The sequence below is a fragment of the Centroberyx gerrardi genome, chromosome 11 (genome assembly GCF_048128805.1).
Source record: "Centroberyx gerrardi isolate f3 chromosome 11, fCenGer3.hap1.cur.20231027, whole genome shotgun sequence".
Classification (NCBI taxonomy): domain Eukaryota; kingdom Metazoa; phylum Chordata; class Actinopteri; order Beryciformes; family Berycidae; genus Centroberyx; species Centroberyx gerrardi.
Window position 1 is genome coordinate 1,331,172 of NC_136007.1, and position 14,478 is coordinate 1,345,649.

The 14,478-nt window shown below is 43.0% G+C and overlaps 1 protein-coding gene across 2 annotated transcripts; it reads left to right on the plus strand.

The window, feature by feature from the left end:
- Nucleotides 1-1,523: 1,523 nt before the first annotated feature.
- Nucleotides 1,524-13,634, plus strand: LOC139914041 (schwannomin-interacting protein 1). Of its 2 annotated transcripts, none has more exons than XM_078286409.1 (7): nucleotides 1,524-1,738; nucleotides 3,351-3,565; nucleotides 4,795-4,868; nucleotides 5,945-6,023; nucleotides 7,013-7,126; nucleotides 7,557-7,674; nucleotides 9,329-10,529. In XM_078286409.1, the coding sequence occupies exons 2-7, from the start codon at nucleotides 3,359-3,361 to the stop codon at nucleotides 9,421-9,423; spliced, it is 687 nt and encodes a 228-aa protein (XP_078142535.1). In that variant the 5' UTR covers nucleotides 1,524-1,738; nucleotides 3,351-3,358; the 3' UTR covers nucleotides 9,424-10,529. The 2 variants fall into 2 exon arrangements, with proteins under 2 accessions (XP_078142535.1, XP_078142534.1); XM_078286408.1 differs by lacking the exon at nucleotides 9,329-10,529 and adding an exon at nucleotides 13,386-13,634 and having other exon boundaries at nucleotides 1,526-1,738.
- Nucleotides 13,635-14,478: the final 844 nt, after the last annotated feature.

A 14,478-nucleotide genomic window follows, 5' to 3' on the forward strand; every position in this document is an offset into this window, starting at 1 on the left:
TTTTATTTGCAGCAGCAAACAGGAGAACAGATATAAAATGCTGGTAATTAACAAAGACAGAAGGTTTCTCATTTAAAGTAAAACTGGCGGCAGGATGGTGAAGCACATGATGACATTCATTTTCTTAATTTCATTTTCTGTTTTTATTATTTATTTATTGCCAAAAAGTATACAGATCACTATAAACTCACTATTGAGCAGTACAGAAACACTATAAATTCTAATAGGAATATGATAAGAATACTATAGCAGACAGACTCACTACACAGTACAATAAGGACACAATAAACTCATACTGAGCACTGCAAACACACAAGTCTCCATATGAATATTATAGGAATCCCACAGGAGAAAAACAGTATCATGAAGCATCAAATAATAATGAGAGTGAAGCAGCAGAGAGCAGCAGGATCCTCCTCAGGGTTGTGGACTGAAGCTCATCTGGTTCCAGGCGTCAGCTCCAAAAAATGGTGAAACTGGACACCGGCAGCCTGTTAACCCTTCAGACCCTCAGACCCTCAGACCGCCTGAGCCTGGGCCGGAGCCGGGACCGGAGCCTGGGCCGGAGCCGGAGCCTGGGCCGGAGCCGGAGCCGGAGCCGGAGCCTGGGCCGGGGCCGGGGCCGGAGCCGGAGCCGGAGCCGGGACCGGAGCCTGGGCCGGAGCCGGAGCCTGGGCCGGAGCCGGAGCCGGAGCCTGGGCCGGAGCCGGAGCCGGAGCCGGAGCCGGGGCCGGGGCCGGGGCCGGTGCAGGAGCCGGAGCCGGGGCCGGAGCCGGAGCCTGGGCCTGGGCCGGAGCCGGATCCGGAGCCTGGGCCGGAGCCGGAGCCGGAGCCGGAGCCGGAGCCTGGGCCGGAGCCGGAGCCGGAGCCGCTGCAGGACTCACAGCTCTGTCTCTCTGTCTGTTCTGTTCTCACAGAACCTCCAGAGGGTTCCTGTGTGTCTGGACAGGGTTCTCCACAGTACAGACAGAGGTTCCCTAACCACAGCAGAACCCTCTTTGGTGTTTTAAAGAACCATGTTAGAACCTGCATGGTTCTGTAAAGAACTCTTTAAGAACAAAATGAACCAGACTGGGTTCTGGTCGACCTGGAGCCAGATCGTTCTGTGTGTGTGTGTGTGTGTGTGTGTGTATATATATATATATATATATATATATATATATATATATATATATATATATATATATATATATATATATACATATATAACAGCAGTCTGTAGTGGAACAGCAGAACAATGTAATGTGTGAACCTGCAGCCTCAAAGATCAGAGAAATACAAGATACTTCATATTTATACTACTAGTACTACTACACTAGCCCACTATTACTGCTACTACAACTACTACTACTAGCCTATTACAAGTACTACTAGTATTACTACTACTGCTACTGCTATTAGTAATACTCCTAATACTCCTGCAGACAGCTGCAGGCAGGATGTTGCTCTGCTGCTGAAGCCGAGAGGTTAAAGTGGGAACAGAGGAAGAGGGGGGGGGGGGGGGGGGGTAGGAGGAAGAGGAAGGTCCTCCCTCCTTCCTCAGGGAGTTTCTCTTCTTCTCTCCTCGACTGGAAGTCTTTAACAAGTCCGCAGCTTTTCACGGCGGACTGAATAAAGAGTAAACCGGAGCGGCGGGTCAGCGGCTCGCGGCGGGATGTCGGGCGGATCCGGACCGACCGGCCCGTCCGGACCCACCGGACCCACCGGACCCACCGGACCCACCGGACAGGACTAGCTGGTAAAACCTCCAGACTCTCCGCTGTAAACAACCCGCAGCTGAAGTTCAACTGAAGCCAAACAGGAAGAGCTGAGCAGCGAGCAGTTTGTTTCTGTTTAACTCCTGAAGGGTTACAGCGCGCGGCCTGCAGCGGGTTATCATTACATTCATTATGTAAATGAGGAAATCATTGATTTGATTGGGTTGTTAAGTAGTCGAGACTGACTCTTCACAGATAGATAGATAGATAGATAGATAGATAGATAGATAGATAGTAACCCAGGGTAAGACGCCCCCCTCAAATAGCCTATGTCTATTTTCTGTTAAAATAAATATAATTAGCATATCAGTATTATATGTACACAATAAACACAGGCAACTTAAGGAAATGTATTTGGAAGATAATTCAATCAGAACATAATTTGTTATTATTAGGCTATTATTAGCCTACACATCTGATATTTTGAGTTCTACAAACTTGCTATTAATGCATCAGATTATGTTAATATCTACTATTATTTATCTATTCTATTATTATTATCTATTATTTTCAAATTCTGACCTTGGTCTTACTGCAAGCTCAACATTAATATTAGGCTACGTGAACATAAGGAAATAATATGTTTTTGTTGCTGTTTGATAATTGCCTATTAGGCTAATTCTTAAGTGACTGTGATGAATCACAGTTGGAGGATAAACAGAAATGTTTATATTAAAATACTATAATGTTTCCTTATTAGTATTATTATTATATATATTCAATTATTTTATTGTTGTTGTTTAGTGTTAGCCTACATCATTGCTGAGCCCAAATAAGGGATTGTGGCCCCGCCCCCTTTCAGTCTAACATGTAAATGAGTAGAGGAGTAAAACTGAAACACTGATGCTTCTGCTTCAGGTTCCTCTGTTCTGCTTTTCTTTATCAGTTGAGCTGATTCTGATAAAAACAATATAAATCTCTACAGACTGTTTCAGTTTCATGAGAATAATCCACACCATGCTGTCAGCTGGACAGTTTTTAAAAGTTCAGTAGCGTGTTAAAATATACAGGCTAATAGCTTCATCATTATTTCACTCAGCTGAACAACAGAGCGACTGGCAAACAGAAACCAAAATCCCGGTTCATTTTCATTATAGGAGAAAACAAAAAAATGGATTCAGAGAGAATCTGAAAGCAAAACAGAATCATTTAAAGCCTCGCCTCAGATCTGTTTCTCAGCATCACACTAGCAAAGAAGCTCAAGCTAACTAGCTAGGATGCTATGCTAGGCTACAGCAAGCTAAGAGAGCTAGCTGTGTTTTCTGAACACAGCTAGTAGCTTCGGTGAGATAAAATACATTTCTCACTGTAACCGTCATGTTATTCTGTTCTGGGATTCCTCAGAAATCAAACTTTAGCGATGCTAGGCTTCTTACTCTGCTGGAATACATCCTCAAAAAGTTATTTTCAGCATTTTAACACACATTTTAGTCCAAATCCTCTTTTTACAAGAACTTTTGAAATCACTTTGGAGACTCTGTTTTTAAAAAAATGACATACAACTAAAGTTTATTATTATCTGTTATTATCATTATAATTTTTTTCTGTTTCCTCGTACTTCCTCTTCCTCCTCAATATGTTCTCCATTTCCAGAGAGGAGGATGGAGGTGGAGGGAGAGAAAGAGGAGGAGGAGGAGAAAGAGGAGGAGGAGGAGAAAGAGGAGGAGGAGGAGAAAGAGCTTCATCACCAGACGGCAGCAGGGTCTGCCACCGACCGCCAGGACCTTCCCATCATGCACTGGGAGGACCTCAGCCTGCGGATAGCCGAGTTGGAGAAACAGGAGCGGGAGAGGAGGGAAAGGGCAAAGGTCAGCTACTTCCTGGATGACGGGTCGGGGTCGGGGGTTCGAGTCCCGCCGGGGGCGGCTGTGGGGAAAACGTTGATAAAAGTGTTCGCCAGCTGGCATGATGTCATCATAACGTCAACATGTAAACTAAAGCTTAAAGGTGCTCCGTGTTTCATTTGTAACCATCAATACGTCACTGTGAATGAACTGTGATCCCTGGGTATAATTACCATAAACCATTGAGATCATGGTCAAGATGATTGGTCGCCTCTATCTCTTATTCCCACGGCGGCCATTTTTAATTTATATCACACTCCAGGTGGAAAACATTTATCATAACAGATTCACACTGAAAAGTGTATGAGAAACAACTGGATCTCCAGAGTCCAGAGGGATATAGCTTCATATTACCTATTATTAGCGGTATAGCGCTCTACTGGAACCTAGCCTAGGTAGCTAGCTAGTAGCTAATTAGCTAGTGAGCTAGCTAACTTCCCTGCTAAATTAAAGTAGTTTGTTACTGAGATTGCTAGCTGCTAGCTAATTTGATAACTGCTGGGTCTGTGTGAAGTCTCATGTTGAAGAAAGGACAGTCTTCCAGACTGAGTTTCCCACCCCAAGTGAGACATAAGATCAAAATGGCCGCCGTTGGAATAAAGTCAATTGTTAGTGTGTTTCTCCACATTAAAGGATGCGGCTGGTGTTTTTAAATACATTTCTTACCGTCAACAGATCCTATGAAAATAACTAAATCAACAATGTGTTTGCTCTCCTCCCATTACTTTCTGACTTCCCACGTTCCCTTTTTATCCTTCAACCTGGAAGTCATTGGCTCCAACTGTAAGCTAAAAACCTTTAAATACAGCTCACAGAGACATAGTTTACATTTTAAAAATCGCTAACTGTTACCATGACAATGTCAGGCTGTTGTAGTTATTACCAAATCAAATTCAAATGGGAACACATTCTTCATTACGCCGGGGACTATTTTCTGTGCTGCGGAACTACTTTCCTGAGATGGAAAGCGTGTTTACGGTCGGCTTATTAAGTCGTTTGAGGAAAAAGTCGTCCGGCCCGGTGCATCGTGATGAGATTTCCCTCCAGATCCACCTGCCCATGTTGCTGCCTGGTTCCTGCAGACAAACCCTCAATATCACTTTCATTTATTCAGAGCGGGTCTGGACTCATCCTGTCTGGGATGATTCGGTGATAAAATGTCTTGACTTGATCTCCTGTCCTGTGTCCTGCAGAGCGGGGGGGAGGCGAGGAAGGCGACGGAGGAGGAAGACCCGCGGAGGTGTCGAGTCTCCGTCCTCTCGTCTCGGTAAGGAAACAACAGACAGGGAGAGTCAGGGAATAAAAGCTCCTGTCAGCTGGAAGCCTCTGCCTCTCTCAGGACTTTTTACTAAACAGATCACTTTCCAGGAATCTGGCAGAACGTGTTCTTCTACTTTCTTCACCGACCAGGAAGAAAGAACGCGTCATGGAAATACACTGTGATGTTATGGAAAGTCATGGAAAAGTCTTGGAATTTGACAACAGGCCCACGGTGGGAACCTGGAATTAATTTACATTGTGTGCCATCATGGTTTTCATTTAGTGTTTATTTCCTGCAGGATTCTGGGCTGTACTGTACCTGTACAGGTAGAAATTCAACCTTTATTTAGTTCTCAGACACACTGAGGGTCGGGACCTTCTGCTCCGACATGACGTGAAAGAACGAGACAAAATAAATTAATAAATAAACAATTAAATATAAATAAAAGTAAGTAATGAAATTAATGACAAAAATAAGGGGGAAAAAAGAAAGAAAGAAAGAGAGAAAATTAATGAACAAACAAATAAAAATAATTTAATGAATTAATTAAAAATATATGGGGGGAAGAAAGAAAAAGCGAAAAGAAATTAATAAACAATTAAATATGAATAAAAATGAATAATTTGATTAATTAATTAAAAATGTATGACAATTAGCTTCTTCTAGATGTGAATGGACCTTGACATTAATTTGTTTTAACAACCAACACGACTAGACATTTATTAGGGATTATTTATTACTATTGGAGACACTTAAGCTTCACTTTAAAATGATGGTAAAATATTCTACTTATATTTGCAGTGTCATAGTAAAACAGTAAAAAAGAGCTGCGATTCCTTTTCCTACAGGAAGCAGCGATGACATCAGAAGAGCAGGCGCTCAGTAGAAACAAGGATCCTCATCTCACGTTTACTGGAAGCTTTATGGTATATCTGGTGAAATATTTTCTTTTATAGATTAGATGAAACTCTGTTGATCTCTGAGGGGAAACCGGGCCCCGCAGCAGCAAACAGCAGCAGGATACAGACAGAAAAACAACAGACAGAATGTAAGTGTTGTTCGGTCTGTGTCTCTGTCCACAGACTCAGCAGCCACAGAAACCTGCAGCTCTGCTTCATCAACAACAGCGACAGTGAGGAAGAGGAGGGAGCCGACAGAAAGGTCCGTTCCTGCCTTTTTACCCCCAGAATCTATAATTCACTGAAGACCCGGTGACTTGATGACTTGGTGACTTGGTGACTTGGTGACTGGGTGACTTGGTGACTTGGTGACTTGGTGACTTGGTGAACAGTCACTGCCACTGACAAACCCATCTTTTAATATAAAACTTTTTTATATAAAAACTCTTTCTGTGTTTTCTTAAAGGTAAAAATGCAATAGACTAAAGCATTTCAGATTTTATTAAGTATATTTTATGATGTTTTTATCCTTAACGTCCCAACAGCCTGCTGCCAAAACAGTGTGTGTGCTGTCATCTGGACCAAAACTGAATTAAAGGTTACAGTATTTAAAGACAGGAACTTGTTCTCCATCAAACCAACATGAAGGATGTAGAAACCAAAAAGGTTTTGAATAAACCTGAAGGCTCATCTGAGTACAGGAAGTCTGCCGGTCCTGGTGTGATCGTCTCAGTTTCAGGCCTCAAATGCTCGAATATGTAAAACAGAATCTACATTTTGAGTTGAGTTTCAGACTTCGTTAAAATGTCGAGGTGTTCTGTGGAGCCGCTCTCTGATTGGACAGTTTCTTCTCATTTTCATGTGATTTCTTCTGTTGGGCTCTGGCATCCAGCAGCTAGCTTGCTGGATTAAATGTTACATAGAAAGAATCACAGCTGTTATTTCCTAGTTAGGACAGGTCACCTGACCATATCTCTTGTCTCTGATTGGTTGATGTTGACAGCTTGCTCTCTGATCAAGCTTGGCTAGATTTCAAACTGCTACATTGTTTTCAGTGAGAAATTTCCCCAAATTTTCCAAATAAAAGATTTGCCTGTGTATCACCAGCTTTAGCTTTAGCATGATGAAAGTTACAAACATGCTAACTTTATGAATCGAACCCAAAGTGAAGGAAGCCAGCAGAGGGCGCTGCGCAGCCGCAGCCTCGCCTCGGCCGCACGAATCTGACTGCTGACTCTGCCATGTCTCCAGGTTTCCATGGGAACAGGGAGCAACGGTTGCCATGCCGCCGGGCTTAAACAGGAAGTGGCCGCGGCGCTGAGGGCGCTGAGAGACAAACTGCTGGAAGAACAGAAGGAGAAGGAGGTGAGAAGAAGGAGGGAAGGAAGGAGGGAAGAAGAGAAGGAAGAGTGAAATGAAGGAAGGAAAGAAGGATGCAGGGAAGGTACGGACGAAGGAAGAAAGGAGGAACAGAGAAAGACAGGAAGAGTGAAAAAGAAAGAATAGAAAGGAAGGGAGGGCAGATTAAGGGAAGGTAGGGAGGAAAAAAAGAAGGAAGAATACAGAAAGAAAAAGAAAGAATAGAGGAAGAACGACAGAAGGGAAGGAAGAAGGAAAGAAGGATGCAAGAAAGGCAGGGGAGAAGGAAGAAAGGAAGAGTGAAGGGAAGAAAGAATTAATAGAAAGGAAGGAAGGACAGATGAAGGGAAGGTGTTGACTGTGTGTGTGTGTGTGTGTGTGTGTGTGTGTGTGTGTGCATGTGTGCGTGTGTGTGTGTGTGTGTGTGTGTGTGCAGCGTGCGGCCGGCAGCGCTGCGGTCTCCAGGCGGAAGCATCTGGAACGCTGCGAGCTGCAGGAGCTTTCACTGCAGCAGCTGAGCGGCCTGAAGGCCTCGCTTCAACAGGACGTCCACGGTACACACACACACACACACACACACACACTCTCTCACACATACACACACACACACACACACACACACACTCTCTCACACATACACACACACACACACACACACACACACTCTCTCACACATACACACACACACACACACACACACACACACCAGATGAAGTGTTGTCATTTACTGTCTTGGTGTTCCCACTTTCCCTCAACCTGCCTCGTCTACTTCTACTGCAGTTAGTGATTTACTACATTTCCCAGAATGCCTTTCAACAACCTCCAGAGAACGGGCCTGGACTTGCAATCAGCTGTGGATTTTATATGTAGATGGAGAGAGAGATAGCAGAGCGAGAGTTTTTCCAGTCCAAAAAAAGTGACAGTCTCTCCTTCCTGAAACCCCAGCCTGTCTCTCTCCTGCAGTGCATTCTGGTCTCTCTCCTGCTGCTGCAGTGCATTCTGGTCTCTCTCCTGCTCCTGCAGTGCATTCTGGTCTCTCTCCTGCTCCTGTGGTGGAGAAACTGGTCTCTCTCCTCTTCTACGATGGATTTCTCCCTGTATGATTGTTGAACGTCTCTCGGTGCAAAATGGCGGCTCTAGAAAGAAGCCCTCGCTCTTTGATTCTGAGGGACTGACACCAAAACCTGACGTTTACCGCTGAGGTTTTACATCCTGAAACATTTTCTCATATCAAACTCCACTGGAGCTGCTGGAAACATCTGGAGGTGACGTCACCTCGTCTACGATTGGCCGGTTATCCACCAAGAAGAGAAACACAACTACTGAATGGAGTTTTCCTTTAGCCCAAATCCAAGTCCTAATCCTAACCTAACCTCACTTCTACCCCTGAACATAAAGCTAATCCTGATTCTTATTTTAACTCTAAACCCAAATCTCTCAACACTGCGGTGCCTCTTTCCTGGTTCATGCGTCATGTGGAAATGAATGTGGCAGAGTTAGATAAGCAAATCAAATTTCTCCCTCTTCATTCTGAAACAGGAGATAGCGATCAATAGCAATTTATATTCTGCTGCATATGCAGATGAAAAAACAAAGCAATTCCAAGGGTTTTGTGCTATCCATCATTTTACTGAACGCTTCCCTTCTGCAATGATTACAGACTTTGTAAAAATGACATGGCACCATGCAGCGACGCGCCTCACGCTCTCCAGGGACTGTCCCGCACCTTGTAACAGTCAGAAATAAGCCTGCTGTGCTTTTGGAACATTGTTTAGTTGCAGTAACAGATTACGTCACTGGGCGGCGCTCCTTGTTTTTCCTGAGATGGAGTTACAGCAACAGGTATTCAGTTCTGCTCTACCCAGTCTGTCTCCCAACGAGTAGCTTTAAGTCTCTTCAGTAACGACTTGGTACGTGTTTCACTATATTAATCTACGCATGTATGTTCAGAGAATATAGTGCCGTAGAGACCAGGCATTGCATGGTTGACAAGTATAGTTGAATAAAGCGGTACATGTGAGAATCCCAATCCTGATGTGGTCCGGCTCTCTCAAGCTAACCAGGAGCATTTACTAAAGCTAATATAAGCTAAGACACGACCAGACGTGCTGCAGCCTGAAGCTCTCAGCTGCAAACCCACACGTCTGACCTCAGGAACAGGTAACATCCTTCGCTCTGTGATTGATTGTGTTGTCGCTCTTCTTCCAGCTCTGAGCTCGGAGCTGGTGGCCCACCTGCTGGTCCGAGACCAGCTGAGGACCAAACAGGACGCCATGCTGCTGGACGTCCAGGACCTGACCTAACGCCGGGACCGCCGCCCGGGAGGTCCGGACCTCGACTCACATCGGCCTGGACGTTTGGCCAGGAGCGCTTTACTGCCACGGATCACGAGTCAGCCCGGTCGTCTATCGAGTTTGACTTAACGCCGACGCCCAGGCAACAGGAAGGGAACCCAGGGTACTCAGGTTAATAGGAAGTGACACGACCTGGACAACCAGGTCGACAGGAAGTGACATCAGACACGCAGGTTGACAGGAAGTGATGACTCCCTGTCAGCCAGAGCAACAAGAAGTAACCATGAAGAGAGAGAGTCTGTCATTGGCCAATGCTTTCAGTCAAGGATGGAACTTAGAGATTTCAGTGGCGAACCCGGCAGGCCAAGAGGCGTTCAAATCAGAAAGAAACATACATTACTCAGCGTTTCTAATAAACTGTGTTCACACTCCTTTGATATAACGTGCTGTTTCATGTTCGCTTTATTCAAAGTGCCTTGATATGTTTTTAACACCGTGGGAACGGGTCGCCCGGTTACAGAGACCCTGAACCTGAGTGTTCCTACCTTGTTCGACCCGATAAGCCGGTCTCGTCCTTTGTTCTGCAGCAGGAAATGACATCATGGGAAGTGAGGGGGACTTGGGGAGGAAGAGGAGGAGGTTGTGATCAGACTGAGGAAGGTGGGAGAGCGAAGCCTTCCTCTTCCTCGGCTCTTCAGGAATTAAAACTGTCCCTCTGACAGTGACCGGTCGATGGACAGAAGTATAACTGCAATAAACAAAACGCAAAAACAGAATATTAAGAAGGAATGATGGGAAGTAGATTGGATGACCAACTCTGATAATTAAACTAGACAAAGTTTTTCATCAATGTATTATCAAACATGACAGTGACTCATTTCTGGGTCTGTTATGCTCAGTCAGCAGCACAGCTGGATTTACAGATGCATCAGAAAGCTTATTTTCTGACCATGTGGCACGGATCTAATTTCTTTCTTTTTGCCTTAACAGTCTGAATCAGAAGGTTTTGGGATCAGATTTGGATGTGGTCAACTCTGATACAGATCCCATATTTTAGCATATTTACCATATTTTGTGTCTGGATGGTGATGCTTTGGGCTTTGTTGTACAAAGATATCAGTGAGGCTGTCTTGTCTTTAGCCCTAGTCCCTAGTCTCTACAAACTGTTAGCTAGCTAACTAGCCGGCAAACACACTGATGTTAATGTGAACATGCTAACGCTAGCTGCTGCTAGCTACGTTAGCTAGTGTGCTAATCAGATGTGTTAACAACAAGACAGTGATGTTAGCTGACCAGATGCTATGGTTAGCTAGCTAACAAGCTGACATTATCTAAACACTAAATCAATCAGATGGATCAGTGATGAAATGATCAGTTCAGTCAGAAACAGACAGAAATTAACCGTCTGTTCAATTCAGTTGAGACGACAGAAACACAGTCAGCTGTTCACAGAGCTGAGGACCTCCAAGATGGCTGCCAGTGATGTCATCTGAAAATTCTGTTAAAAACAAAAAATTCAACAATCCAGTTTAAAAAATGTTTTATTGCAGTTAACTGTAGATCAAACAACAGCTTGGCTAGCGATTTGTGTCTAGACAGTCAGATAAAAGATTTGTTTTCAGCCTTAACAGAAAAAACGACGGTCAAAGTTTCTGTCATTTCTACATTTTTAACCAATAGAATGTGGTCCAGCTGACATCCGGTGTGTATTTCGACATCCTCTCTGTTGATCTGGTGATCCATGCTACAGCCAAACTACAACATGATCAGAAAACAGGATTCAGTCCCGGCCAGCTGGTGTAAATCCAGATGTAATCTATCTACAAACGAGGGATTCCAACTTACCACAAGTGTTATTGTGTTTACCTTTTCCAGTCACTGTAACAAGGGAACAGTCCACTCCCAGCATGTGTAGCAAGACAAGCTAAACTTCAGTGACATACTTTAACATTTTAGTTTGGTTAGTTTGTTATTTTTCTACACTTAATACACTTAAAAACAATTTGTTAGCATTTGAGACCTACAAGCTAACATGCTAGATAAACGCTAGTGCGGCCCATTGGTTTGCATGAGGAATGCTAACAATGCTAACTAGCTTTTTTGCTGAAGCTGAAACTTATTCCTACATGGTGGAAAGTGCCTGGTGAAGAAAAAAACAAACTGAAATGAAAAATTATAATGGGGAACTCCACCAAAATTTACTGTGACAGTCATTCTGAAAAAAGACATTTTCCTCAAGTTCTTTTAACAATCTCAAACAATGCAAATCAGAAAGGTCTTATAGAGTTTAATTTTCCCACAATCTTGGAAGTTCATTACCCAAACTCATAAAACAACAGAAAAAAACAGATTGTAAACGTTTAGGAAAATGTCTAAACTGTCTTTAGTTAATTTTGGTGGCATTCCCCTTTTACTGCTTATTGACGCTCAGTGTTTTTGGTACAGGGAGTCATTACATAATTGTTTACTTGTCAATATAAGGGAATTATCCACTTATACTATGTGTATATAAACACAAGTGTTAGACGTATAATAATAGTAATATATTGCTGCTGTCGTGAAAACCTAACTCCGATTTTTCCTTTCATAACGTTTACATGGTTCTTTAAAGGTCGACAATCTGAGGCTGTTTTTCTGAATCCCTGAAATTTAACGGATTTAAAGGTTTCATCTGACAGCAGCAATACAAACTTGGTTTATTTACTAGCCAGTGATATTTACATGATTTAAACTGGCTGTTTTAACCACCAGCATAGGAAACCAAGACGCTGCTACTTCATTTACAATGTCCTCTAGTGCCTTACTAAGAATTATATTTTGATATGTCATTTTTTACTCCATATAGTCTCTTATATTGACCTGTGTTAAGGGATTGAATGTTGTATTCATGAGAAACAATGTACTGTAAAGATCATTGGACTTTTTAAAACTTTTTTGTTTTTTGATATTTACTTTTCCCTCCACACAGAAAAAATAAATTTCACATACACTTAATATGATTAGAGATGTCTCAGAAGGTAAATCAAATGAGCTAAGAACGTATTAGTCAATGTAAACAACATGAATCCTACAGCTACAGTATTTTGGATGCAGCTACAGTTTATGTTGTCAACAACACAAAATGCATTTCCAGCATCCAGAATATGTTAAGTTGAATATGTTAAGTTGAATGTCATCGACATATAAAAAAAAAATTTGGCCAATTTTTATATATTTGGACTCTTTAAACAGAGTCTTAATGGAATGGTTCACCCAAAATTATGTTTTTCTTTCATTATGTACTCACTCTCATGTCAGTTGAAACCCAGCGAGTTAGCTAGCAGCTGAAGTTAGCGGGTCGTGGTTCTTTACAGTTAGAGTTCCAAAAAGGTAAAAAATGACCATCAAATTTCTCCAGACAGCATCATCCAAGTGTTGTGAAGCCAGACGATCGCACTGTGAGTCCAAAAGTCAGATATTTACACCAGGATTTAGTGCAAAACTTCACTGCAACCGTTCACACATGTTCACACGCTGTTCGACGTCAAAACAACATTTCCCCATTTCTGTGTTCACGCTCGTACGCAGAGCTCGACGTCACACCGGTGTTTCCACTGACATGAGCTGAGTAAGCAATGAGAAAATGTCATTTCTGGGTGAACAATTTCTTTAAAATTATAATGTTTTTCTTGACTTTGGCGACATCTCTGCTGATCGGTGGTCGTTGCTTTGGTGTTTTGCTCTCAGTGGCACTGGACCAACATAATAAAGTCATAATAAAGTGAAACCTACCAGTCCAAAAGAACAGACACATCTTCATCGCTCCTCATCCTCCCTTCTCATCTTGAAGTGTTTTTCATCTTGGTTTTGTTTGTTTTCCTGTTGCTGCAGTTTGAGTTTCTCTTCTCTCTGTCTGTTCAGCCATGGTGGCTATCACTGCTCATGCTAACTACCCAGTTCTTCTTCTTCTTCTGTTTTTTCCAAACAAACAGGAAACGTAAAACGCATCACTTCCTGTGCGGCGGGAGGATTTTTGCTAGGAAAGAGCGACCAGACACCGGCTGTTTATGGAAATGGATGGAAATGGAAGAGCTTTATGAACCGGTTGTACGGTATGAATCGGTAACAGAGAGCGACAAAACAGACATTTATTTAGATGACAATAAGTATGTGTATGTGAAATGTATTTTTTCACTGTATGGGCGGAAATGATTTTGTATTGAATAAAAGTCACGGTGTTATTCGGTGTTTCCTCTGGCCGTGTTTATTCATACCGCTGCTGCCTGCCGGCTGTTTGACCTGAGATTGTGTTGCGATGCCTGAGCACACACTTTAAACACACACTTTAAACACACACTGCGCTTTGTCTTGCTGCGCTCTCCTAATGAAGCAGAGAAACAGAGAGGAGGATGATGATGATGAGGGGAAAATAGGGAGGGGAGGGGGGGGGGGGGGGGGGGGGGGGGAGTGACAGTCCAAGTTGATGCCTGACCCACAGCAGAGGAGAGAGAGGAGAAGAAGAAGAGGAAGAGAAGGAAGGGTTGGTTTGTTTACCACATAGATCATACTGAGTCTGATGCACTTTGCCTCCTAACTAGAGACTCAGGTAACGAGAGAGGGAGAGAGAGAGAGAGAGAGAGAGAGAGAGAGAGAGGGAGAGAGAGGAAACCAAACGGGAGGAGTTGCTGTTGACAAGATATTTAAAGCATCAGGAGGAAAAAGGTGAGTGATTCCATCTGCATTAAAAACTGGATTTCTGCAGTTTGCCTTCAGTCTTTTTCAGGATATTTGTGATTGGCAGAAGACGAAACGCCTCCTGTTCCTCTGAAGGATTCAGGCGACGGATTGATCCTGCATTTACAAACGGTCTCATCTCACCGAATGTTGGAGTTAAAGGTTCTATCTGACTTTTTTTTTTACATCAAAATTGAGTTATCTAAATATTCATGATTTTGAATGTTACTTTATGCTTTTGTGATTGTTTTATGTTTTAAAAAAATAACCTTTATGGGTTAAATATTAAACAGAAAGTAGGGTATATAACAGTTCTTCCAGCTGGGATGCTCAGTATCTCAGAGCCGGTCT